Genomic DNA, 27,610 nt, shown 5'->3' on the forward strand with positions numbered 1-27,610 from the left:
CTGTACAGCTGCAATGTTGGTGAGTTTGACGTTATTTAATACAATTAGATAGGACTGTTCTGTTTGGATGAATGGGCTGTCTATGGGAAGTTGCACAGCTCCACAACACTCTGGGGTAGGATGCACTCTTGATTTTATGTTTAACAAACTTCTGTTTTAATTGTTGGCAAAAATCGTATCCAACCACAACAAAATATTCTAGGTCTTGGCTAAATCTCATCAAATGGTGGTCTGTGGCTCAAATGCCTAATAAATAATGGTCCTCGATATAAAAAGGGTTGAACTGCTATAACGGAATACTTTTTAATGGCAGTAATCCTTTGGCGTAACGAGTTTAAAAGTAACGTTGCGCAACACTGAACGCAACTTTTGTTTAATTGAAATTCACCCAGTGTGACTTTTAATACACGTCATCATCCACCAGCCAGACCCCCCCCCCCCTAACAACGGTTCCTGACACACAATGATTAATCATTGCATTAACCCAACTGATGTCATCAGATTGTTGAGGGACAGAGGGGTAGTGTTTAGAATTTCAGCTTCCATCATCACCCTCTGGGGAGCCACCAAATCTTCAAGGCCATCTTCCAACGCTCCGCAAAGCCAGCTTCCCTTAATTGCCTTTGTTCTCTTCTCCATTCCTACAACAGCTGTCGTCCAACGGGGGCGTGCCTGGCGTGAGTGTGCACGACTGTCACGATATCCGTTTAATGGCCGGACCGAGAGCGTTGGTGGGGAAATGTAGCCCTCTGGTTGAGAGAAAGAATAAAACATGGAATCCCACTCCTGACTGGTATACCGCTGAAGGAAATCGCTGTTATCCGGTTATGCAACGAAAATAGGAACATAAATGAACATTATGTCACGGAACCAGTACGCTGATGCAAAAGACAACATTTAGAAGAGAAGGAGTAGTCGAAAAGTAAATATTATCCACATAATTCAATGCTGACGTAACGGGGAGGGAGGGGGGGGGGGGGGGAAACGATATTATCACAAGAAGAGAGTGCATTTCGTTGCTCTTGGGCAGAAACCTTGTACAGTAGCTCCACATTTAAACTTTGTATGTTTTTTTTTTCTTTTTTGTAAAAGAGTCAGGTAAGTATTGAAAGAAGCTTTTATATATGCTATTTTCGCTATCATTGAAACATTTAAGTGAAATTTAACTTAAGTGTATGTGGGTTAATAGAGATATTGAACCAATGAAAGGTTGTCTATTAATATAACAAGAACTAAATAATATTTACATTGGATCCATTTCCATTTAGTGAAAAGGAGCCATTGAGGGAGCAGAAAACAACGCCGGTCACATGGTTCATGTGAAGCCCAACACACAGTCTGTGAACGCCACGCGTCAAAACAGTCGCCTCCGTTATTTTCAATGAACCCATCCCACGCTGGCGTGCGTTCACGCCTCGCCTGACGCTCCGATGCGCCGCTGTTCTATTTTCCCAATGCATTCTGTCAACTTCCGGTTCAGGGCTTTGTCACTATTCGCCAATAGAAGTAAATGAAGAGCCACCATTGGACTGGCCCGATGAAGTGAACGGAAGTGGCACAACTCTCTTTTCTCTCTCGCTCTCTAAGGCTCTGCTGAAAAGTAAACGTTTTTGGATGTCACAAGGTTTCAACCCGACAGCGATGATAATACAGGTGTTGCTCGATTATGTCACTATAATCGGACAAGTGAATACCTTTAAAAACATGTCTATACGCTGGTTTTACATTTGATATTTATTGAAACAAAGTAGAGCATCGATCCAAATTTGTAAAAAGTAAACAAAAATAACAGCTATAACAACATTTACTGTACGTTTTGAGCAAAAACCTCAAATTCAAGGGGGTGGGGGGGGGGGAAGCTTATAAATATACATATTTGGATTGGCAGGGGTGGGGGGTTGTGTCTAATGGATATCATCACAGGGATAGTGAGCCGTAAACTGAGTGGTATTTAAGCCACATTCATAATGCGTAGCTTGACGGCGTCGCTCTGGACAAAAAAATAAAATAACGTGTGCTCATTTGTTTTTCGCCATTTCCAGCTATGCGACGCCATCCCGCGACGGAGCATAAATGAGGCTTTAGAAGGCTGTTGTGAGAGTCGTGAACACCAGTGATAAATCATTTCTTAAATGTACGTGACGACTGCAAACAACGAAAGGAACTTGTGTTCCGAGACGATAAGGTGCATTTCCCTTTACGAAAAGAAAACTATAAAAAAATAGTGAAGAGCCAAATTTGTGAGAATGTAATAAGTGACTTTAAAAAGAAAAACTAACACACACACACCCCTGGGATGTCCCGACTAAAACATAAATTTACGATTTGTTTCCCCCCATACTGGGGGAAAAAAGCTTAAAAACAAGGATTTCTGGGTAAAAGGAAATAAATACAATACAAAATTACTGATTGGTTTGGATAGAAGACAATACTATATACACAGAACATAACCACAAACGTTGCCCATATATATTCAAAACCATGTAAGTATCATAGCATAATGTTAAGTGGATAAAAATCTGTATTAATATGGAGAAAGAATGTAGACTATAATATGGATAATATTCGTTTTTTGTTTTGTTTTTTGTTTTTGGCTGAAGATGCACTGTAGGAGTCAAAGCAGTGGAACAGAAGCATTTACAGACAAGGGTTTTTAGGCCTCTGTTTCAAAGTGCATAAAAGGGTTTTGTTTTTTTGGCAGCACCATAATAATAAGGCTTTCTGGGATAGTTTAGTCAATAGCCCAACCCCCCCCCCCTCCCCCCCACCCCTAACAGCCCTCTTTATTATATTATACCCTCTGCTCTCCAAGGTTCTGACATCTGAACAGTATTCCTTGGACGTTACTCAACATGTGGGGGGGGATGGGGGAGGATATACACGGTCGCTCCGAAGTAGTGCCCAAATGGAACCAAATGGATACTGTAGGCCTGTCACAATTATTACATAATCGCCTAATTGTAATTATTTGAGATAATCACACAATTATTATTTTTTTGCATAATTGTCATAATTGTTTCCATGTTTTCCAAAAAAATGCAGAAATAGCAGATATACAAGCTTTGTAAGCTAGTAGATTGGCTATTTTTACATTATCTTGAAAGTGTCTGCCCTGTGCAATTTGTGATTAAAAAAATAAAGTTGCATTCATACAGTATGTTCCAATGTTCAATGCCAAAAAACACAATAAAATTGTTCATCACATATTTGTTTTGTGTGAGAATTAATCGTGCCTAAATTTGTAATGGTGACAGCCCTATTCTTACGAGTCCATTTGGTTCTATCTGGACACTACTTTGGAGGGTCTGAGTTTTGGGAGCGGGGCCCGTCCGACACACATCCGTAAGAGTTAAGAGCGCGCAGTCAACTTCTAAATAAAACAGGGACCTCTTGAAGTCGGCTATAGCATTAAAATAGAAGTCTCCAAGCTAAACTATTGTTATGAAATAGGAAGGCACCGTCCCAATTACACAGTCATCGTGGCCCGTTGGAGAAGCCAAATGACAGGAAAGGTTAAAACATCTTAAAAAACAATGAAACTAAAATGTGCGGCCATTGGTGGTCCGGGCCCCCAGATCTCTCTAGGCACTTAGGAAAATTAAAATCTGATGTGTGGTGATGGGTTGGTGATGACTGGGCATGGAAAGAAATGAAATAAAAACAAAACAAAATTAAAAGCATAATAATTTCAAAATAAATATTTCATGATACTCTCAGTTTTTGAAGACATAAGATTTTTTTTTGTTGAAAAAAAAGGATGAAAGAGTCAGTCTTTTTGCAACGGTATAATTGTTTAACTCTATAAATATAATTTATATAGTTTTTTCTTTCCATTCTCTCTCTCTATCTCTCTCTCTCACTCTCCATGTTCCACCCCTCTGTTCCTCTGCTCGTGGGTAAATGCAGATGTGTTATAGCCCGTCGTATGAAAAAAAAAAAAACTAAAAAAACACATGCACCCACAGTTTTTAAACAAAACTCCTCTTCTAGCTCCGACGTCGATCGCGCAACTTTTCTTTTTCACTTGCAGACAAACTGGTCCACGATCTTGGTGCAGCGCTTGCACTTGACATAGCAGCACCAGTGGAACTTGCAGTGGCAGCGTTCCACCACCTGTGCCTTGTACTGGTCGTAGCCGCGGCCGCAGCACATGAGCTCGCAGCCGTCCATGCCCTCGGACGTCTTGTTGCAGAGGCGGCCCACCGTGCCCAGCGAGCCCGTGCTCTGGTTCAGGCGGCAGTAGTCAGGGCTGTGCTCCGTGTACACCAGGTCGTGGCTGGTGGGCGGGTTGAACTTGTTGTGCTGCTGCACCAGCTTGCCGCGCGCGTTCAGCTTCATGGAGGCGGCAGAGTCGTACTTCTCCTTGAGCATCTCGCCCACCTTGCGGAAGTCGGCCAGCTGCAGCCAGCAGGTCTTCAGGCTGCACGAACCCGACACGCCGTGGCACTTGCACGAGACGTGCGCCAGGTCCGACACCGTCTGTTCGTTGGTCGTGTGAGGGGAGAAGACGGGGCGGGGGACACAGGAGAGGGGGTTACTTCAAAGGCAGTGGTTGGTTTTCAAGCCCTTTTCATATCAAGCCACGGACGACCATAAAAGCATCAAAGCAGATCCGGAATGGCGGCAGGTGGTAGCTGGGGTGGTGGCGGGGGGAGAGCAGCGAGTTTTAAAAGCAGCAGCAGAACAGACGGCAGACAGCACGCAGCAAGCAAGGAATGAGCAATGCTCCACTTAAATAAGGTGTGGTGCTCTATGAAGTGAGTGTGTGATTGGTTGAAAATAGAAGCATGGAGCTGAGACCGACCAATGGTCGGACAGAATCAACTGCACTGTTACCTGACAATTTGTTGTGCGCATGGACTATTCGCAATGCATACACATATATATATATATATATATATATATATATACACACACACACACACACACACACACACACATATAGATATACAAATGTGTACTTTGTATATACTGTAGATATGCTGAATACACACAGTAAAACCCTGTTGACTTCCATGACATTCCGTAGCAATAGCCATCTACAAGCTCACAACACTAGTGGTGTAGTCAGAAAAAAGGAGCACCAAAATGTGTGTCAAATCATTAACAGGATCATGTAAAAGGTGGAGTCCTAGACAACCTACACAGGATTTAAATGTATCTCCATAGAAGAGCAGGGAGATCAAATACCACGGCAAAAATGTAAAAAAATAGTAATGATACACTCGAGACAAATAAATGTTCAAATGTATAACAAGTGTACAAATGTATTCACATGTTGTACACCCCAACAGGGAGGATTTCACTGCGCGTTGTTGTAATCACAACCAGCCAGACAAGTTGACAGGTCCAAACATTGCATGCTTCGGGCTCCTAATTCGCTCGGCATTTGCATATGCGTGCATGCACATACGCTTCAGCTTCGCAATCTCTTGTCAGTTGCTTGGGGAGAAGGCAACATTCTGTCATAGACACACACACAACAGCTAACATGATGCTCTCCATGTCTCCCTTCTGAGCAGCGAGCCAAACAAAATGCTGTCTGCTCATTTGTCCCACTTGAAAGAGAAGTAGCCTGGCAACTAGGCGATCTGGCAAGCCTTGCTACGCTTTTGAGATGATTTCAAGGCATTTGGAACGGACAAAAAAAACCTCCCCCAACCCCCTCCCCAGCCCCCCCGAAAACCGCCTCTCGCGATTCCATCTCCCGGCAGATCAAAGCGCCAGGAAGGAACGAGAGCTGTTACGCAGATGATCAACTGATAGAGGCCCTCGTCTTCTCTTCTGCCTCATTGACCTGGATTCTCTCATTCTCTCTCCTCTTCATCTCACTCAACACTTTCCATGGTTTCCCCACAAGGTTGACCGTATGGAAGCGGTCAGATGGTCCCCCCCCCCCTGACTGTACATCATCCTAATTCAGTGGCTTTCAAACTTCGTTCTGTGCCTGAGGCACAATGGGTATGAGCCAAGATCTAGAAGGCACCTGCATTCATAGCGGAAGATAAGTGACCTGTGTTTGTAGCTCTGCTATTTTCGCATACACAAAAATGTATTTGTGGGTAAAAAGAAAAACAAGCCGTATTGGGAAATGAATGAGCAAAATAATAATTAGTGTTTATATAGTTATATAGTATATCGTCTGTCGGGTGGAAACCTCACATGTCCAAAACTGTTGGACATGTGAGGGCGTTAATTTACGAAAAATGTAGTAGGGCGTTAATTTACGAAAAGATACAAAAAGCTAGAATACGGGGATGAGACGTTTCTGCACCACATCGAAACTATATTCCAATCAAGCCCTCAGAATGGCTGGGCAACGTTGAAGCTGTCTCCTCTACTGGTCAAAACCTGCTACTGCAGGCGGGCTGGGCCCCGGTTACATTCATGAATGAATTTGTGACGTAGACATGATGCAGAGGTACCACAAGAACAGCGCGAGGGGAACTACGATAGGAGCCAACCGATCATATCGTACTACCCAGAAGACTTTGTCCTGGCTTCAAAACGCCACTGAGCAACTTTCATTGACGTGAATAGCAGGGGGCGGGGCTGTCGACTCGCTCCTCAATCCGTTCTCTAGATATATTATAACTCTGTGATTCCAATAAAGGGTGGATGTCACTAAATCCCATGGTGCACCTGGACTCCGTTTATGAACCACTACCCTACTAATTCCAGAGTTTCTCAAATTTGGGAACTAAACCCCCGGCCGGGGTACTCCTAGTTTTGCTCAGAAATTATACTATTATGCTAGTTGCTACATATTTTCAATACAACCGATTGCCAATATACTTATATAATAAGCAAGTTGTCAGCTAGCTTGCCTCAAAATGTTTGGACCTGGTTTCAAAAATAGTAAAGCCAAACAAAACACACACACACACACACACACACACACACACACACACACACACACACACACACACACACACACACACACACACACACACACACACACACACACACACACACACACACACACACACACACACACACACACACACACACACACACACACACACACACACACACACACACACACACACACACACACACACACACACACACACACACAGCTAAGGCAAAAGAAACACCAAACATTATTCAGTGTGAGGAAGAATGTTGTGTGCTGGTGAATGAAGGGTGATGCAGCTGAAAACACAATACTGTTGGACAGCCCAGGTTTGCAGGACAAACCAAGGAGAGAGAGTTGTTACGACATGCACATCCAGACCCCAAGTTGGGCAGGTGCCGAGCGGAGAAAGAAAAACAACAACAAACGAAAATGTGTGAGTGTGTTAGGTTAGGAGACTTATGTGGCCGGTTAAGACTGATATGAGGTTAGGTTAGGAGACTTATGTGGCCAGTTAAGACCGATATGAGGTTAGGTTAGGAGACTTATGTGGCCAGTTAAGACCGATATGAGGTTAGGTTAGGAGACTTACGCGGCCGGTTAAGACCGATATGAGGTTAGGTTAGGAGACTTATGTGGCCGGTTAAGACTGATATGAGGTTAGGTTAGGAGACTTATGTGGCCAGTTAAGACCGATATGAGGTTAGGTTAGGAGACTTACGCGGCCGGTTAAGACCGATATGAGGTTAGGTTAGGAGACTTACGTGGCCGGTTAAGACCGATATGAGGTTAGGTTAGGAGACTTACGTGGCCGGTTAAGACCGATATGAGGTTAGGTTAGGAGACTTATGTGGCTGATTAAGACCGATATGAGGTTAGGTTAGGAGACTTATGTGGCTGATTAAGACCGATATGAGGTTAGGTTAGGACTCAGGAGAATTACGCGGCCGGTTAAGACCGATATGAGGTTAGGTTAGGGGACTTACATGGCTGATTAAGACTTAGGATAGGGTTAGATTTCTGGTTTAAGGACTTCAGTGTTTTGTACCATACAATTGTATGTATATGTAAAGAACAAAGAATGTTTGCTTTTTGCTTTGTTGAAGAAGAGTCTGGGCAATTATGTTTTAGTTTATTTTATGCCAGTATGAATTTTTGTGTGTGTGTGTGTGTGTGTCCTCCGTACCCTGCGTCCGGCCTCGTTGTTGTGCAGGTTCATCATGACCCGGGCACTCTCGTAGGTGCCTTTGGGGTAGCTCATCTCACGCTCGCGCGCGTCTACGAACTCCTTGGAGAAGCGATAGCCGTAGTTGAGGTTGTCTCCACAGCCGCCCCACAGCCAGTCCCGCGGCAGGTCCTTGGGGCGCGCCGCGCGGCTGCAGCCACAGCTCGACAGCTCGCCCTCCCGGCAGGCGCGGCTGATGGCGTTCACCACGCCCGCCGCGCTGATGGCATACGTGAACGCCGTCTCTCGGCTGCCTGTTGAGACACAAAATTTGCATATGAGCTGCTTCCAAAATAACCACAACAGTATTTAGATAGGTGTAAACATTCAGACTCAGTGTTGATTTTGACAACAATTTAGTTCTAGTTAGACTTTTGAATAAAATTTGATTTAGTTTGTCATATTTTAGTCAACTGAAATTTAGTTTTAGTCTAGTTTCAGTCGACTAAATATTATAAGATTTTAGTCGACTGAATGTACAAAGAAATATTTTGGTAGGCCTTAATGGCGTTGTCATGGCTGATTTTACACTTGTCATAATTAGTCATAGTTTTAGTCAGGCCAGATACTTTGTGTGGATTATTTTGAAAAAAATATATAGCAACAAACCAAAAAACACACATTTGATATATTTATTTTTGTTTCTCCATACCAAACAAATGTGTGAAGTTTTGTGTTCAAGGTAGTGAATGGGATATAGTTTATTGAAGTTTTGGGCGTCTTATAATCCCACAAGGGATGCACAAGACACGGAAATGAAGAATTCATTCATTCATTATTTCATTCATTCATTTTCTCATTCACTCTCAGTTATAGCCCCCTAAGGGTCCATTTGGTTACAGAGTTACAGAGCCCCAAGGGTCCATTTGTAACACTCTCGGAGTTATGGACCCCCTAAGGGTCCATTTGGTTCCAGAGTTCCAGACCCCTAAGGTCCTTTTGGTTCCACAGTTAGAGAACCCTAAGGGTCCATTTGGTTCCTTGTGTAACTCTGTCAGAAGTACAGAAAACCAGACAGTGAGAAACAGTGTTTTTAAGCCAAAGCTTCCTCATGGCATTGCTGTTATTGGGACTCAGCCAGAGAGAGGATAGCGCCCTCCGGTGACCGAGGCCTCTCTCAACACGCAACTGATCTGCTGCCACTCTCCAAAAACCTAAATTAGAAGTGACAAGAGCTTTGATTGGACATGTTGTCACGGGCTGATAGAGCCTGGAGTGTTTCCTTTTATTATTAGCTTCCCATTGTTTTCATCCTCTCTCCCTCTCTCTCTCTCTCTCTCTCTCTCTCTCTCTCGTGACATTTCCTCTATGGAGAATACGAGGTGAGAGCCGGGGTTGAAGGAAGAAAAACACGAACGTCTTGTCATCATCGGATTCTTTTCTCTCTTCCTCTTAGCCGTTTACGATCTCTCTGCGCTGAACAGAAAACGTGTACGGCTCTGGGGGTTCTGGGTGAAAAGCCGACATGGAGAGGGGATGCACGGACTGGAAGGAGGGAAGGAAGGGTCCAAAACTATACGCCGGTACCAAGGCCGCTACGCCAGACGTGCAAAATGCACAGCTCGTATACCATGCTGAGAGCACACTCCTTAGAGAGCATGCTGTAATGACAAGAGCAGAGAAGAGAACCCAGTGGGAGACAGACAGACAGACAGAGACGAAGTGGGGAAGAGAGAGAGAGAGGGGGGAAGAAAGAGAAAGAGAGAGAGAGAGAGAGAGAGAGAGAGAGAGAGAGAGAGAGAGAGAGAGAGAGAGAGAGAGAGAGAGAGAGAGAGAGAGAGAGAGAGAGAGAGAGAGAGGAGAGAAAGAGATAACTGCAGAGATAAGTAAAGAGAAAGAAACAAGTGAAAGAATAAAAGAATAAATAAAAAATAACGGGTTGGGGTAAAATAACATAAATGACCCCCTGAAAAACAAAGAGCAGATATATAAAGAGAAGGATGGGAACAGCGAGACATGAGAGAGGTGGTGTGTGAAAGCTGTCCAGATGGGAGGCCCTGGAGGCCATGCAGGGAAGGAGGATATTAGTCTAATACAGTGGTTTTCAACCCTTTTCATTTCAAGGCCCATGTTTTATTCGTCATTTGATCCTACAGACCACCATTTGATTAGATAGTCTCTCAGACCCCAAACGTACAATTGTACTGGCTTATGGCCAGCCTAATTAACCCATTTTGACTTGAGATCAGATTAAAAAAATGTCTTCTACATCCCGACAGTTTTCTGAAAGAGCTATGTTTCTATCTCAGTCGATTTTTCAAAAATAGCAGACCTACAATAATGTAACTCTTGAGTGTGTAAAATGAAACCAAATGCACCCGCAAGTGTCCATTTGGTTACCAACTCTCCATCATTTAGCTGGGGACCACCTGGAACCCCCTCAAGAAGCAGAAACTTCTTATCTCCACATTTTAAACTTTAGAATGCTCTTCTTGGGAGGGAAGGGGTGGATGCGGGGTTTTTTAGCTTGCAGAACGGGAATTATTATGATATTTTGTTTTAGGACATATGAGGTTTCCCCCCACCAGCATCGGGAAAGATCTTCAAACCGAGCCCCCGAGGAGATTGGGGCCTAATAGTGAACCTGTGGACAGACAAGCTGTCGTCCACCCCCCCTCCTCTCCTAAACTCCTGCTGCTGCTATAGCTGGCCCTGGGCGCTCCACTACGGTGTGTGTGTGTGTGTGTGTGTGTGTGTGTGTGTGTGTGTGTGTGTGTGTGTGTGTGTGTGAGTGAGTGTGTGCGTTTCCGTGTGTGTGCGTGCGTGTTGTTTGGGGCTGGCCGCGCTCCCATCCTCCTCAGAGGGGAGGCTTTCCCCCCCCCCCCTTCCCTCTCCTTCAACCCCACCCCTGGGAGCAAGAGGAGAAGGAAGGGGTGTGGGGGGGGGGGGGGGGTGGGGGGTTTCTTTTTCAACCCTTCTCCTCCGCCTCATCTCCGGGAGATATTCTACCGCTCTAAATCACCCGTGGAGGCTGAAGGCCTGCAGCAGACAGGACGGGAAGGGACGGACGGACGGACGGACAGAGACAGACTCACAGGCAGGCAGGCAGACATGGGGAGGACATGTTTACTTGGCCCAGGAGTGGGGCTGAGATGGGAGCGATGTCGGAGGAGATGGAGGGGAAGGGGAGGGGGAGGAGGAGGAGGGGAGAGGAAAGGAATGGGGAGAGAGCTGCTCCTGATGAGGGTTCTATTAAGACGGATCTGCGGAGAGGGAGCGAGGAGCGTAGAGGCCATGGAACAACACGCTCAGCGCCATCTATTAGAGTCTAGTCAGTGAAGAGCTGTTTCCCAAACAGTGGGACCCATTACTAGGTCACAGAACAATTCTTAACAAACAGTGGGACCCATTACTAGGTCACAGAACAATTCAAACAGTGGGACCCATTACTAGGTCACGAATAGAGTAAAAAAAAGAAAAATCCCATGTATTTTTTCCTATACATAAACGTTTTGTTTAAATACATAAAAAAGTTAAAAGAAGGTACCGTAATTCCTGGACTATAAAGCACACCTGAATATAAGCCGCACCAGCTAAATTTAGGGGGGGAAAAATATGTGTACATATACAAGCTGCACTGGACTATAAGGCGCAGGTGGACGTGGACCGGCCATAGAGATAGATTTAGAAGGTCCCCTAGTGGCCGTTAGCCGCACCGTTGTATAGGCCCCAGGGTTCAAAGCATGGGGAAAAAGTAATGGCGTATAGTCCGGAAATTACGGTATACCTTTCCTAAGGTTTCCTATAACTATACATAATTTATCTGGGGATTGGGGACCCCTGAATGATCCAACTGTGGCATTGGGGTGGTGCCTTCCTTTAACTAATTCATAAACCTACCTCCAAAAATTATCACACACTAAATAAATCACACTGACATCTTATGTTGTCATTTACTGCCAAACATTAAAAGTCTCTAGACTTGGCCACCATCTTGGCCATCTCCACTGTGATCACCACCCCACGCTGGTCAGGGTTCCGTGTCGCGTTTGAGGAAATGGTGCGCTGTGACTGGCCAGTCGCTGTGATTGACAGCCTAATGCGACACGATTATCCCACGAGCCCACCCCACTATGTCATCTCTGCTGTTATCACCACCCCACTATGTCATCTCCACTGTGATCACCACCCCACTATGTCATCTCTGCTGTGATCACCACCCCACTATGTCAACTCCACTGTGATCACCACCCCACTATGTCATCTCTGCTGTGATCACCACCCCACTATGTCAACTCCACTGTGATCACCACCCCACTATGTCATCTCTGCTGTGATCACCACCCCACTATGTCAACTCCACTGTGATCACCACCCCACTATGTCATCTCTGCTGTGATCACCACCCCACTATGTCAACTCCACTGTGATCACCACCCCACTATGTCATCTCTGCTGTGATCACCACCCCACTATGTCAACTCCACTGTGATCACCACCCCACTATGTCAACTCCACTGTGATCACCACCCCACTGTGATCACCACCCCACTATGTCAACTCCACTGTGATCACCACCCCACTATGTCATCTCTGCTGTGATCACCACCCCACTATGTCAACTCCACTGTGATCACCACCCCACTGTGATCACCACCCCACTATGTCAACTCCACTGTGATCACCACCCCACTGTGATCACCACCCCACTATGTCATCTCTGCTGTGATCACCACCCCACTATGTCATCTCCACTGTGATCACCACCCCACTATGTCATCTCCACTGTGATCACCACCCCACTGTGATCACCACCCCACTATGTCAACTCCACTGTGATCACCACCCCACTATGTCATCTCCACTGTGATCACCACCCCACTATGTCATCTCCACTGTGATCACCACCCCACTGTGATCACCACCCCACTATGTCATCTTCACTGTGATCACCACCCCACTATGTCATCTCCACTGTGATCACCACCCCACTATGTCATCTCCACTGTGATCACCACCCCACTATGTCAACTCCACTGTGATCACCACCCCACTATGTCATCTTCACTGTGATCACCACCCCACTATGTCATCTCCACTGTGATCACCACCCCACTATGTCATCTCCACTGTGATCACCACCCCACTATGTCATCTCCACTGTGATCACCACCCCACTATGTCAACTCTGCTGTGATCACCACCCCACTATGTCATCTCCACTGTGATCACCACCCCACTATGTCATCTCCACTGTGATCACCACCCCACTGTGATCACCACCCCACTATGTCATCTCTGCTGTGATCACCACCCCACTATGTCATCTCCACTGTGATCACCACCCCACTATGTCATCTCCACTGTGATCACCACCCCACTGTGATCACCACCCCACTATGTCATCTCTGCTGTGATCACCACCCCACTATGTCAACTCCACTGTGATCACCACCCCACTATGTCAACTCCACTGTGATCACCACCCCACTGTGATCACCACCCCACTATGTCAACTCCACTGTGATCACCACCCCACTATGTCAACTCCACTGTGATCACCACCCCACTATGTCAACTCCACTGTGATCACCACCCCACTATGTCATCTCTGCTGTGATGATCACCACCCCACAGACAGCCTACCCTATATACTTTGATTATGACTGACCTGGAGAACAGTGATCGATAAATGCATTGAGAGCTTGCAGTTCTGACATGCTCACTACTTCTGTGTGAGACTTGTGTATGAAGAACTACTAGGGCATTCATTTACGGGAAAAACAAACAAAAAAACATGCAAATTCGAAACATGGAGATACAAGGATTCTGTCCGACAGCAACGATTGCACTTACTACATGTGCACGCACGCACACACAGTGTGTAATCACTGACAAGGTGATATATTGGCGTACACTCACCACACTCCCATTAAACTGTAAATACAGGGCAACAGTGTGTGCACATGTGTGTGCGCGTGCACGCACATGCGTGTTGCAATGCATGCATGCTTACAGTATGTCTGTGTGTCATATTGTCTCCCATTCATCAGAGCCCCCCCTCCCCCCCTTTCAGGGGCTGGTCTAGCAGGCCAAAGCCACATGTGATTTATCCAGCGACCTCACCCACCAACTATTCCCTCCACACAGCTGCTCAAAATCACCAACTCTTACACCACAACACACACACACACACAGGGGAAAATGGAATCTATATTTAAGTGCATTTGCATGTTTCTGTCCAGTGCGTGTGTATGTGTGCGCACACACACACACACATACGCTCACGCGCACACACACTTTGTGTTTGTATATGTGCGTTCACGTGTGCTTGTGGATAACCCCATGATAATGTGTTCCCTATACATAAACTGACCGTTGCGTACTCTGTGCATCCGTGTGTGCACGTATGTACTTGTATTACTGTACTCGTGAAGGCCAAACTGTTCCTGCAACTTCCACAAGTAGGCCTACAGTAGAATTTGAGAAATAAGACATTGTGAGGACATTATTGTCCGGAGAAATGGCTATTTTATGGTTGAAATATATAACATTTGTGATTCATAGGCTTACAATTAGGAAAAGATTCAGGTTGGTGTTCAGTTTAGTTTAGGTTTAGACATTTAGAGGTCAGGTTTTGGGTTAGAGTTGTATGACTGATTTACATACTTAGTTGTGCACCAGTGTTGCATGCGCCAAAAAATGTTGTTGGGTTTCACCCCCCTCCCACTTGAGCACTTTTGAAATCTGAACAATAAATCGTTTCTAATTTTATTTATATATATAATTACCCGGTATTATATGTTTATCTCTCTCTCTTTCCAAGGCAATGGGGAATCGGAGAATAAGTTGCATAATGATTGAATCATTAGTACAGTACAGTATGTCATGTTGAATGTCATGTTTTTTATGTTATGTATGTGGACCCCAGGAAGATTAGCTGTATGCACCAGCTGATCCTAATAAACTCAATGAGCTCGCTCAATCAATCAATCAGGGTTGTTCTCCAGTCCTTACCGATCTGCATGACCCGTCCGAACACAGAGGAGTTGTCCACCGTGCTGCAGTTCCAGCGCCGGTGCCTGAACTGGTACTGGCACTCCCGGATGCCCGTCTTGGCGCCCTCACCGATGTACTGCATGTGGTCCTGGTAGAGCTGGCACAGCTTCTTCTGGCCCTGCGACAGGCCCACCAGCTGGCTGCACAGAGGCTGGGCGCCGATGATGTACGCCTCAGGGATGAGCAGCGGGTTCATGGCCAACGACCTGGACAGGAGAGCATAGAGGAGACGTTCGTCATTATGAGAGTTATCTAATATCTTTTCTGGGTCACAGGCTAAAAGGTTTGTGAACCACTGACTTAGAGGGCGGACTGCCACACGCCCAGCTATTAATTTACATGGAAGTTTGCTCAGTGACATTTGAAGCACCCGGAAGAATGCTCTTTGCTAACCGCCATGAACGTGCCTGAATCGATACATGAACGAGCGCTCTGTGTTAAACCCCATGCTGCGAGCTCTTTTCACTGGTCAGCCACTCTGGGGGGCCTGTTCATTATGAGGAGAGACCCAACCCGGGAGGGAGGGACAGAGGGAGGAAGGAAGGAAGGGAAAGGAAATGAGAAAAAGGACAGACAGACAGACAGACAGACAGACAGACAGACAGACAGACAGACAGACAGACAGACAGACAGACAGACAGAGGGGGTGTCAGAGAGAGACGGGGGAAGACCACAGTGAACCGTCCTCTAATGTGATTCATTAGCTCTATCGCTTTCTGACAAGGGCATAGGAGTGCCTTTTTTTCACTCAAAAAGGACCATTCCTTTTCCACCCAGAGATTTCCAAAAATATTTAAAGCAATTATTTTAAGCCTAGCATCAAAACATCCAGGCTCCTGGTGAAAGACGAATAAAGAAAGAACATTTAATGTTACAAATTCACAGAGACAGCATAATTAACACACACAACTAATGTGACAAGTGCATCCCTCTTGGCTCTTCCATTAGTGAACTAATGCACAGAGACCAACCACAGTGAACCGTCCTCTAATGTGATTCATTAGCTCTATCGCTTTCTGACAAACTCATTTTCTCTCTCTCTCTCAGGTCTGCAGTCAGATTATTATCCTTCCTACTCATGGGACAAACACAACTATTATTCACACAGCATATACTAATCTCTCCACAGAGGCCAGAAGCAGAGGATAAATTAAATAAATGCTTTGACTGAAGACGGATCAAATAAAAGACTCTTAACGCAAACAAATTACAGAGAGAGAGAGAGAGAGAGAGAGAGAGAGAGAGAGAGAGAGAGAGAGAGAGAGAGAAGAAAAGAAACAGGCAACACTTACACTACACAGTCATGCATTTATTTGTGACGGATGAAATGTAATTTGATTACATGTGTACACTCAGAGTCTAAAGCTGAAATCTTAAAATGTATTTATGTTCCATCAATTACACCACCCATGAAGCCATTCATGCATGGAAATGTATTTATTATTATTTTTCCGAGGCAATAATTTGATGACCGGGTCATCGCGTCAAAAAAACAGAGATTGTGTTTGTGTGTTTGTAGATCTTCACTAGTTTGGGTCTAATCTCTCTTTTGGGTATCGACCTGAAAAGATTGGTACCACTGCTACATGCCGATGGTTCTCAACCAGTGGTCCCTGAGTGGGTTACAGGTGGTCCCTCAGCTAAATGATGGCGAGTTGATAACCAAATGGACCCTTGTAGATCTTTAACTCATTTGAGTGTAAAATGAATCCGAATTAAAACCTTATTAACTCATACAATGGCAGTAGCAATAGTTCAGCACAGGCTAACATAGAGTTGTAATCCCAATGTTAAAAAGCTGTTAACTCTTCTGAGAGTGTAAAACAAAACCAAATGCAAGTCTACAGAATTAGAGAATGTAGAAGTTATTTTGATCAACGTTTGCCTGTTATCCCTCCTGATGGTACCAACATCAACAGCACAGCATGGAATTGTGGACAAAATCCTATCCAACGACGACAACAACATACAGTATATACATGTTTGTGTCTCAGAGGCTAAACCTCATCAAATGGTAGTCCGCGGCTCAAATGCAGAATAAATAATAATTATGAAAAGGGTTGAAAACCCCGGAAATGCTTTGGCCATGTCTCGCGACCCCCGGGATGAGAACCCCTGGACCCCCGGGATGAGAACCCCTGGACCCCCGGGATGAGAACCCCTGCTCTACACCATACAGACTAGTTAATAAAATGCCATTTCAGACGTTCAAATAAAGTTGCGGATTGCAGCTTTTTGTTAAATAGTGTGTGTGTGTGTGTGTGTGTGTGTGTGTGTGTGTGTGTGTGTGTGTGTGTGTGTGTGTGAGCCATCTGGTTCCAGGGACCACAAGCCCCCCCATCCCACCCTGATCCCCCAGAGAGAGACAATTAGCCCCTGGTGTAACCTGATCAACTAGGAAAATCTCTGCACTAAATATGCACGCACCAGAACCACATGCACAGCCAGCGTGCAATCCGTGCATGCACACATACATAAACACAAGTGTGCATGCATGTGGCCTCACGCGCGCACACACAATCTCACGTGTGCGAGGCCTCAGTCGTTATGCTGCTAAAATAATTTACATTTGCAGGTATAATATCGTCGCCATCATCGACACCTTTTGTATGTAGCTTGTCCCACATATGAACTTTTTAATGTTGCGTTGCGTGTCACACAAAAGTAGCAAAAAAAAGCTACTTTTGCAGATCAGCATATTTTTGGGCCGTTTTCGCAATCCTGAAAAGTAACAGTTTTTGGACATATGGGGTTTGCTGTGTACAAGGAGAGGCAGCGAGAGGATTATATCGTCACTGTCGGGTGGAAACCTCATATGTTCAAAAACTTGTTTGTTACTTTTCAGGATTCAAATTTGAAAGCATCAAAAGTAGCAGATCTACAAGCTCAAATCGCCCCGCTTGGAGCCATCTGCTTCGTTTGATGCTTTCTTGTGTGACGCTGTCGGGAGTTAGAACGTGGAGATAAGAGGTTTCTGCCCGGATAACAACGTCCTCCATGGGGATCTGTGGTAACGTGTTAATTTTCTATTAAATTCCCATCATGTTAACTCATTGTGTGTGTGTGTGTGTGTGTGTGTGTGTGTGTGTGTGTGTGTCTCTCTCAGCCAACTCTCTTTTCTGCCTAAATGAAAAATGATGTGAACATGAAACCCCTCAATATCACACACAATCACTAAAAAAATCTTTTCTTTTTGAATGGAGCATTTCTTAAAAGTTCTCTAAAGCCTCCCATACAATAATTTTGACAATATTTTTTAAAAGACTACATATGGTACACACACAGGATGTAAATACAGTAGGTATTGGTCAAGTGGTGCTTCTATGGAGATTGGTAAACAGAATGTTCCTCCATCAGAAAGTGCGTGCACACAGACACACACACGGTCTTACTACATAGTTCGTGCTTGCACATATTTGGATACTTACTCAAAAGCCACAGCATTCTATGTTTTCTATAATATTCATAATTTTGGTTTGGCTAAAATGTGGAAAAAGAAAATAAGGGAGAAAAAGGATCTTCATGCAAAGCTAATGTGCAACAGTCAGCATGTTGTAGTGCTTCATATGTGGTGCGACTGAAGCTTAACACGCACGCACGATTTTGAAGCTAAAAACAAGTTAAAAGATACAAAGTTTTACATTTGTTATATATAATATATGAAGTCATAGCCATATCTTCTTTATGACCATGTTTGGTTCTTTTATATGATACAATAGCCTACACAGAATATGCCCCTTTTCCACCAAAAGAACTTTGGTTCTAGAACTGGTTCCGTTCTAGGTTCTTGGAACCTTATGGTGCCTTCACGGAACTGGCGGCCATGTTTTGGTTCCACTTCCGAAACAACTATTAGGGTTCTGACCAAATTCATTTTCAGTGGAAACACTGCACTGGTTCAATATTAGGCAGGAACAGGGGTCATCGCCATCTTGGCACGGACATACAAAATGAGTGGACAATATTATTACCAGAAACAGAAATAGATAGCCCTGAATGACCATAACAGGTCTGTAACTGTGAATGTTCAAATGGAACCAAATGGGTCCATTTGAATACTCTCAGAGTTAAGGGGGTCATTGCAAATAAAACATTTAGAACCACTACTAGTTAGACTCCTAATGTGCCATAGAGTTGTAGTAGTGTCAAACCTATTCTGAAGAAAACCTGGAGACTTGACATTCAGTAAGTGGGTCAAAGTAAGAACATTATAATGGTGTGTAAATTAGAAAATCAAACATTTGCCACGGACAAGACCAGGTCTTTGCCACGGACACATCGTTTTGTCCGTGTACCGGTTCAACCCCCGTTGGGAGAAGGTTCCCACTGTCTATGTATTTCTAATGGACTCAATATCACATTAGTGCTGCACGATTAATGAAAAAAAGATTGCAATCTAGATTCAGACACCTATGCGATCTCATTTATACATTTTAGCAAGAATCGTGCAGCACTAGTTGGTATCCAATTCATTTTAGTTACTCTTATATTTTTGCTACAAGAGAGAGACTTGAAGAGAGGTTTAACTCAAGCACTTTTATGTTGTCTGTTTAAAGCCACAGTAGCTATGGCTCCAGGTGCCATATTTTGAATGTAGTAATGTTCATGAGAATTGCGTGATCTCAATTCTTGTAGAGGAAAATCGAGATTCACTTCAATCGTGCAGCACTATATCACCATCTTGACAGTGAACCAAGAAACATGAAAGCTCGTCTTTTAAGGAAAAGCCTAAACCAGGACTTTTCTTTCTTTTTCCAGACTTGTGTCAACAAATATAGAAGAACGGTCCTTTTGCAAAGCAATAAAAATTGCTCTTGCCATGCACTTTGTGGGCAAAAACCAAACATGGCGGATTTCTGACACACACACACACACACACACACACACACACAGAGAGAGTGAACCAACACGGTACAAAGTCAACTCTTCAGTGTTCATTCATCATTTGTAACTCTGCAACCAAATGCACCCATACTGTCCATTCTGGTTACATGTGTACACTCCTAGTTGGCAGAGGATTTTAATCCAGTGTTTACGCAGGTCTATTTTTGCACTGCCAGAGTAAGTAAACCGCTTCTATTCTGGGGGGGGAACATGTGCGCGTGTGTGACGCGCTTTAGAGCTTGTAGATCCGCTATTTGTTTGGCGAAGACATTTGGTGTGGACCAGTGGTCAAGGCCCATCATTTCATATTCAGCATTTGAGCCACGGACCACCATGTGATGAGATTTAGAACTCCATGCTGTATTGATGTGGTACCATTAGGAGAGATAACAGGCAAACATTGATCAAGATAACACTTATATATTTGAATAGACTTCTTGTAAATTAAGTAATGCAGATGAATAACAATAATTTAGCTCTTGAGACCTTAAAATGAAACCAAATGGACCGTAAGGATTCATTTGGTGTCATCTTACACCTTCAAGAGTTAAAGCTCTATAAGGGTCCATTTGGTTACCAACGCTCCATCATTTAACTGGGGACCACCTGGAACCCCCTCAAAAACCACTGGTGGTCCCCGGACCACTGGTTGATAATCACTGGACTAGAGGGTTTAACCACTTACACCCCAACATGTGTATTGTTGTGAGCTTGTCGATCTGCTATTTTCGGTGAAAGCTTTCCCAACAATAACACTAGAACAGACACCAGTATAGAGCTCTGAGGGACTCCAGGCATAGGCATAGGAGTGCCGGCCATTTTCTTTTCACTCAAAAAAGGACCATTCTCTTTCCCCCCCAGAGATTTCCAAAAATATTTATAGAAATTATTTTAAGCCTAGCATCCAGGCTCCTGGTGAATCGTGACCATAAAGCCTTTGATTCTGTGAAAATATTTGTTTTTAAATGATATGACAGTATATTTAATAATTAAATAGTTTAAATACCCTTTGTTTAGCTTTTCTTTTCCCCTCTCAGACAATCCAAGATCTTATGGTCACAATTCACCAGGATCTTGGATGGCTTAATTCCAGGCTTACAATAATTGATATAAATATTGTTTGGAATTCTCTATGGGGAAGTTGGGAACAATGAACAGACTTTTATTTTACAGGAACCAGAAAATAGCCACCACTACTATGCAGTGGTTTTCAACCCTTTTCATATCAAGGCCCATAATTCTTTTGGCATTTGAGCCACGGACCACCATTTGATGAGATTTAGCCTCTCAGACCCAAAATATGTTGTTGTCATTGGATAAGATTTTGTCCACAATTCCATGCTGTATTGATGTTGGTACCATTAGGAGAGATAACATGATCAAACATTGATCAAAATAACAATTCTTCTACATTCTCTAATTGTGTAGACTTCTTGTAAATTAAGTAATGCGAATGCTTAACAACAATTTAACTCTTGAGAGCGTAAAATGAAACCAAATGGACCCTTCATTTTATGCTCTCAAGAGTTAATGATCTAAAAGGCTCCATGTGGTGGTTACCAACTCTCCATCATTTAGCTGGGGACCACCTGGAACCCCCTCAAGGACCACTGGTTGAAAACTACTGCCCTATAGGGTTAAGTGGTTGCATTAACACGGAGCAAGATTTGACTGTGAAAAGGCACAAAATGCTACTTACCACCAGGAGTTGGCCTCCGCCACCACCTGCATGATGAGGATGGCCAGGGTGAGAGCGAACACACAGTTCCTAGAGTCCAGAATGCTGCCTGAGGGCCACCTCAACGCCCGACACCAGCTGCCCAGACCCAGGTTCATTCTGCCTGCTGCTGATGGCCTGGGAGGGAGAGAGAGAGAGAGAGAGAGAGAGAGAGAGAGAGAGAGAGAGAGAGAGAGAGAGGGCACAAGAATCGCTGTCACAATATGTCTGCTGATTCCAACGTTTATGTATTGCGACTTAATGTACAATACAACTCATGGTCATGACAGGGTGATGCAGGCAGAGAGAGAGAGAGAGAGAGAGAGAGAGAGAGAGAGAGAGAGAGCGAGAGAGAGCATTCACAGTTCACACTGGCCAATTGTGCATAATGAACTAGAGAGAGAGAGAGAGAGAGAGAGAGAGACACACACACACAGGGAGAGACCTGAGTGCTTGCAGACCAGTCGTTTGGCAGCAGGTCTGAGTGTGAAATGACAGACAGACAGACAACTGTAGCATATACCCCTCAGCTAGATGCATAACCTCTCACACAGAGACAGAGAGAAAGAAAGAAAATATTGAATTAAGCACAAATATACTTGTCATTTTTTACCTCCCAAGTCATGGCTGTGCTTTGACTGTACTGTACAACGCATTTTGGCCTGGTAATGGTGTTGGCTGCCGAATGCCGAGTTCTAAATTTGACACATTTACACAAATAAATGACATTTAAACATATTGAAAAGGGTCAAGTGTTTACCCAGCGAGGCCCACATGAATAGTTTTAGGGCCATGCTACAGTCAAATACTAAAGCCATTAACCATAAAAGGTCATTCACCTCAACTTGGGCCTACTTGGTGGGAAATCAATCTAAATTGTGTCAAGACTATCGTGGGAAATTTAAACAAGCGCCAATTCTCCAAAAACCTGTTCCTTTTGCTTAATTAAAAACACCACAGGATGTCAGCATTAATTAAGATCAATTAAAACTTCACAAAATTGGAAACATTCCAATATTATTATTTGTTTCCTTCAGATTGATTGTTTTAACATTGAAAGTCAAATTAGATATAGAAATCAAATGTCATTAATATAATTAAATGCCCACACTAGGTGGGTAGCCTATAGCAAGTGGTTCTCAAAGTGGGGTCTCACTCTTCTTTCTTTTATCCCCCGCCCCCCCCCCCCCACACACACACACACACACAAATCACATCTCTTCTGGGGCAGGGGGTCCCTGGAACAAAACCTTTTCAGATGGGGATCAAATACATCTCAATGTGGGGGTCCTGGACATGAAAAGCTTTGAGAAGCCCTGGCCTCCAGCCACGTCAGCAGGTAACACTGTGCACAGGCACTTCTTTCCTAGACCGAGAAAAGGTCAGGACTTAGAAAAGGGAAAAAAGGGGCGATTCTTACTTTTATTACCATAATCTCTGCAGCTCTATAGCTCCGGGCAAACCGTTCTAGTGGCTTGTGTGACTATATATCCTATAATTCTATACGGACTGCGAGAACGAGTTAAAATAATTAGTCTGTATTTTTTAGGCGTTATGTGCAGAATGTTGCCCAGCTGTGCCGTTGGTTGTTGGGGTGTGTGTGATTTTGGAGGGTACTGGGACTCCCAATTTGTCACGCCACAGTATTTTCCAAAGTTGAGTTTGTCTGGAACTGCATGCGAGCCGGGTCTGCTGCTTAATACTCATTAAAGACAAGGCCAAGTACTCCCCCCCCCCCTCACACACACCACACACACACACACACAGACTATATTAGTGAGGACATCAAGGTAAAAAATAATTACCAAGCCCTCACAGTCTAAGTTGAATTGTGTGCCGGTATCATGTACCCAAAATAGCTCAAATCTACAAGCTAAGAGCCTATGATGTTAGGCAAAAACAAAGGGGGGGGGGGGCTTTTCTGTCCACATCTCACAGCTAAGTGTAAATCAAGCCTAATTAAAATAAAACAATAAAACAAATTATAACCATTCAACATTTTTCTTTTCTGCTATACTTTCTGCTACACTTGTGGGTAGTAATACACATACATACACACACACACACACACACACACACACACAGAAGGGTACTGGCTGGAAACAACGGGCTATACTACCGCTCCTTCACACGACGGTATCACAGACCGAAAACAGCAGATCTACAGGCTTGCGTGACATGCTGTGAGTGTGAGCTTGTAGATCAGATATCGTGCGTGCACACACGCGACACCGTCCATCGTGCCATAAAAATCATAAGATGATGGATGACTGGACATTATTCATAGTTCTGCTAAAGAGTCTAAACACTCTGGACAAATATTCCTTACCGCCGGGATTGTTTTTTAAATCTATCAAAAAGAAAGAAAGAAAGAAAGAAAGCGTTCGTAACCACTTAAGCCCTGTATACTTCTAGTGAAAATAGCCAATCTACAAGCTCACATTGTCTACGCTTCTAGATCTGCTATTTTCAATATTGTTTTATATATAGCCTATATATATTTTTTAAATAAAGTGTGAAATAAATATAAATATTAAACATAGTTAATTCATGGATTTAATTCAGTCCGACCAAAGGATAAAACACATAGCCCCCATCACGACATAAGCATTTATTACCAGACCATCACGATTGTGTGTGTGTGTGTGTGTGTGTGTGTGTGTGTGTGTGTGTGTGTGTGTGGAAAGAACAGTTTATGTCTCATGCGGTAGCCGAAAGTAACTAAGTACATTTACTGTACTGTGCTTACACAAGTACATTTGAGGTATTGTTTACTTAACTTGAGCATGTCCATTTATCAAATAGACTTCTACTCAACTACATTGCAGAGATGGGCAAATAGATTGTGTTCTATTACACCACCATCATTTGAATGAAAACTGATTTAACATTACTTTAGATTTAGATTTTTTTTATTTTAGAAAACAAAGTATAGGCCCTATTTTACACTTTGAGTGTTTTGAAGTCTTGAGCTATGCTACTTTCAAAACTTTTGGAAAACTACTTTGAAAACTTTTGGAATCAAAGAAATGGGACATTCTGAATGATATGAGAACTTGTTTTCCTTTTGCGTAGGTATAGGCAACTTTATAACCAACCTAAGTACTTTTTTGTATGCCTATACCTTTGTACAAAGTAACATGTTGAATATCAACGGGATCTTTACTCGTATTTCTACATTGATTGCAAAAAAGAAAAGAAAATAAAAGAATCCTCCACTCCTCTTGTCTCGTGCATGGCACACCAGTCAGTGCACAGAGCAGAGAACTCCCCTGACCCCTGGGAACGATTTGACCCCAATTAGCTATTCATAAAGCGGGTGAATGGATGATGGATGGTCGGCCCATTCATTTGTGTCGGTATAAACGCACTGGGGAGAGAGAGAAGAGAGGACTTGGACCAATTTGGACGGAGTGGAGTGGAGGAGCGGGTGCATGCATGGAAAGAAATTAACGTGTAGCCGCTGTCAAAATATTAGAAGCACAAGTGTAATTCTCTTCTCACGCTGAAATCCTGAGAGTGGCTTTTAATGTTTTAACTCTTAGATTGTACAAATGTAACCAAAAATGGGTCCATTTGGTGGTTACATTTCTACAATAACTGAGTTTATGGCTACATAGAATAGCCTACATTAACATAATTTTACTCTATGCCAATATGGGGAACATTTTCAATATTATGGACAGTTAGGTTATAGCCTATTAAACTGCTTAAATTATGTAACCATGTTAGGCTAATTGCAATTATGCAGATACAGAGAGACTAAGAGAGAAGCCTAGGGCTAGGCTATAGACATAGGCCTATGTTCATACATATTTTTTATTATTCGCTTTCTCTCTGGTTTTGTTTTCAGACCATAGTTGGACGAACTCAAGGCCAAATCATCTAAAATAGCCATTATTGCAAAAAATAAATAAAAAATGTTTCAGTAATATACCAGTATGTAATTATCAAGACATTCTGTTAGTATATGACCCCCCCCCTAAAAACTAATGGAAAAGGCCCATATAGTGATTTGAACACGAAAGTGGATGTACTAGCATATAAGAAGTATAGGCCTAGCTATGTGTTTTCATACATTTTTAGAACACAAAATAATTAATATAGCCTATTCCTAATATCTAGTATATTTAGGAGAGGTCATGTAGATTATGTAGTTATGAATATATTCAAAGGATTTATCTCATAGGCCTACATTATGTTTGGTCTAGTTATGGTTGTATTTCAGCCACTATATATAAGGAGTCAGGACCATAATCACAATAATGGCGTTAATGCTCGGCAGTAGACGGAAATTACCTGGTGATATTTAGAACAGAACAGAAAAGTGCCTCAAGTTAACATAAACATATTGTTGCACTAATTTCGGCTGCTTCTCTAAAGGCTGTGGCCCCTGGTTGCATGCTCTGGCTGTCATTAGACCAGGAGAGGGCGCCAGGGGACCAGGGTTTGACGCTGGGGGCCCGCAGCAGAGAGGAGAGGAGAGCCACATTACATACATTACTTACATACAGCCTGGCTCCTCATTAAAACGCTATTTTATATTTTTAAATTATGCCCAGAATATACAGGGGACTGCATGTGTTCTTTGTCATGCGACTGTTCCTGATCTGTATAAAGCGCACTATGCAACAGCAATTGCATGCTGTCTGTCTGGGACATTACAGAATGATTGTTAGATCGGATAGCCTATGCATTTTCGATTACTTTAAGGGTAGAGACGTAGCCTATACTGCATGGTGAATTAAATCAGGTCTTTACTTTACCTCAACGATGTGTTTTGTATGTATTATTATTATGGCTATTATTCCGCTGTATTGTTTTTAAGACAGAAAGGTTTGTCGCAGGCTGGTGACAACTGGGACAATCAATGCGGGGGGTGGTTGGTTGGTTGGTTGGTTGCACAGATCAAATCTGTCAGAGTTGTTCCTCAAAGGAAGAAAAAAAACTGCCCTGCTTAAAAACACAACATTTATGAACCGTTGGAAAACATTGAACAATGAAAAGTGCCTATAAAAGGATACTCACCAATAGCTGCAGTCCGTTAGAAAGATGTCCTAAAACTCCACTCCTTTTTTATTTGGTGTGAGTGACGATCAAACGAATAATTCCAGTTCCAAGCCAGGTGGGTTCTTTCTTCTTCTTTTTAATTCCCTTTTCCCAGCAAATTGTGTGAACACAAGAAGTCCACCGGGTTTGATTGAGTTGTATAGGTATCCCGATCTCCCGGAAAGCTTGTGGACAGAGACACGTACGAAAACCCCACTGGTTCAAGTTGTTCAGATGTAGGTTACATGTAAAGGGGGGGAAATAAATCAGGGTAATCGGTGAATGCACTCCGTAACGTGCGCCAAATAATCTGAGTGTGGAGAAGAACCGGGGGATTTTATTTACAAAGTCATAAACGAGATCTGGAGAAACAACCCTCTACAAAAAAAGAAATCAGTGCCGTTAACAAACGTGGGCGTGATTATAAAAGCCTTAATGACAAATTAAACATTCACAGGCAACACTCTCACAAACTTTTTGTGGTGCCAGTGGCAGAAAAACGTCAGCAGCAAGCAACAAACTTTGTGCCCCCTTTTTTCTCCTCCTTCTGATCTTGAAGGAAATTGTCCTACTTTTCTTCTTGCTTTCTCCTCTCCTCGATCGGAGTTCCACCACCGTTTTACCAAAAGAAACAATGATTTCTCCCCCGGCCGGGGTTTTTTTTAAAGACAAAATATATATATATATATATATATATATATATAAAATGTACCGAAAAACCAAATATTGCTTTGAATGAAACAAAACAAAAAAGAGATTATAATCCAAGCGGTTGCAGCAGTGTTGCGGTCACCTTTTCACTGGGAAGGAAGCAGCGCGTCGGGTCGGGGTTTGTTTTACCTGTAGAAACATCCACAGCACGGGAGTCCTCGCCACAAAC

General features: G+C 43.5%; 1 protein-coding gene across 1 annotated transcript in view; it reads right to left on the reverse strand.

Moving 5' to 3' along the window:
* Positions 1 to 1,719: 1,719 nt before the first annotated feature.
* wnt5a (wingless-type MMTV integration site family, member 5a) overlaps positions 1,720 to 27,610 on the reverse strand; it is a 26,363-nt gene continuing 472 nt past the window's right edge. The window contains exons 1-5 of the mRNA XM_080764507.1: positions 26,710 to 27,610; positions 21,664 to 21,819; positions 15,039 to 15,286; positions 8,043 to 8,335; positions 1,720 to 4,479 (exon numbers count right to left, since the gene is read on the reverse strand). The exon at positions 26,710 to 27,610 is cut by the window's right edge and continues 472 nt beyond it. Coding sequence (XP_080620633.1) covers positions 4,021 to 4,479; positions 8,043 to 8,335; positions 15,039 to 15,286; positions 21,664 to 21,800 — 1,137 coding nt within the window. The 5' untranslated portion in view covers positions 21,801 to 21,819; positions 26,710 to 27,610 and the 3' untranslated portion in view covers positions 1,720 to 4,020. The remainder of the gene's footprint in view (positions 4,480 to 8,042; positions 8,336 to 15,038; positions 15,287 to 21,663; positions 21,820 to 26,709) is intronic.

The sequence above is a fragment of the Protomyctophum bolini genome, assembly GCF_963924005.1.
Source record: "Protomyctophum bolini genome assembly, chromosome: 5".
NCBI classification, from domain to species: Eukaryota; Metazoa; Chordata; class Actinopteri; order Myctophiformes; family Myctophidae; genus Protomyctophum; species Protomyctophum bolini.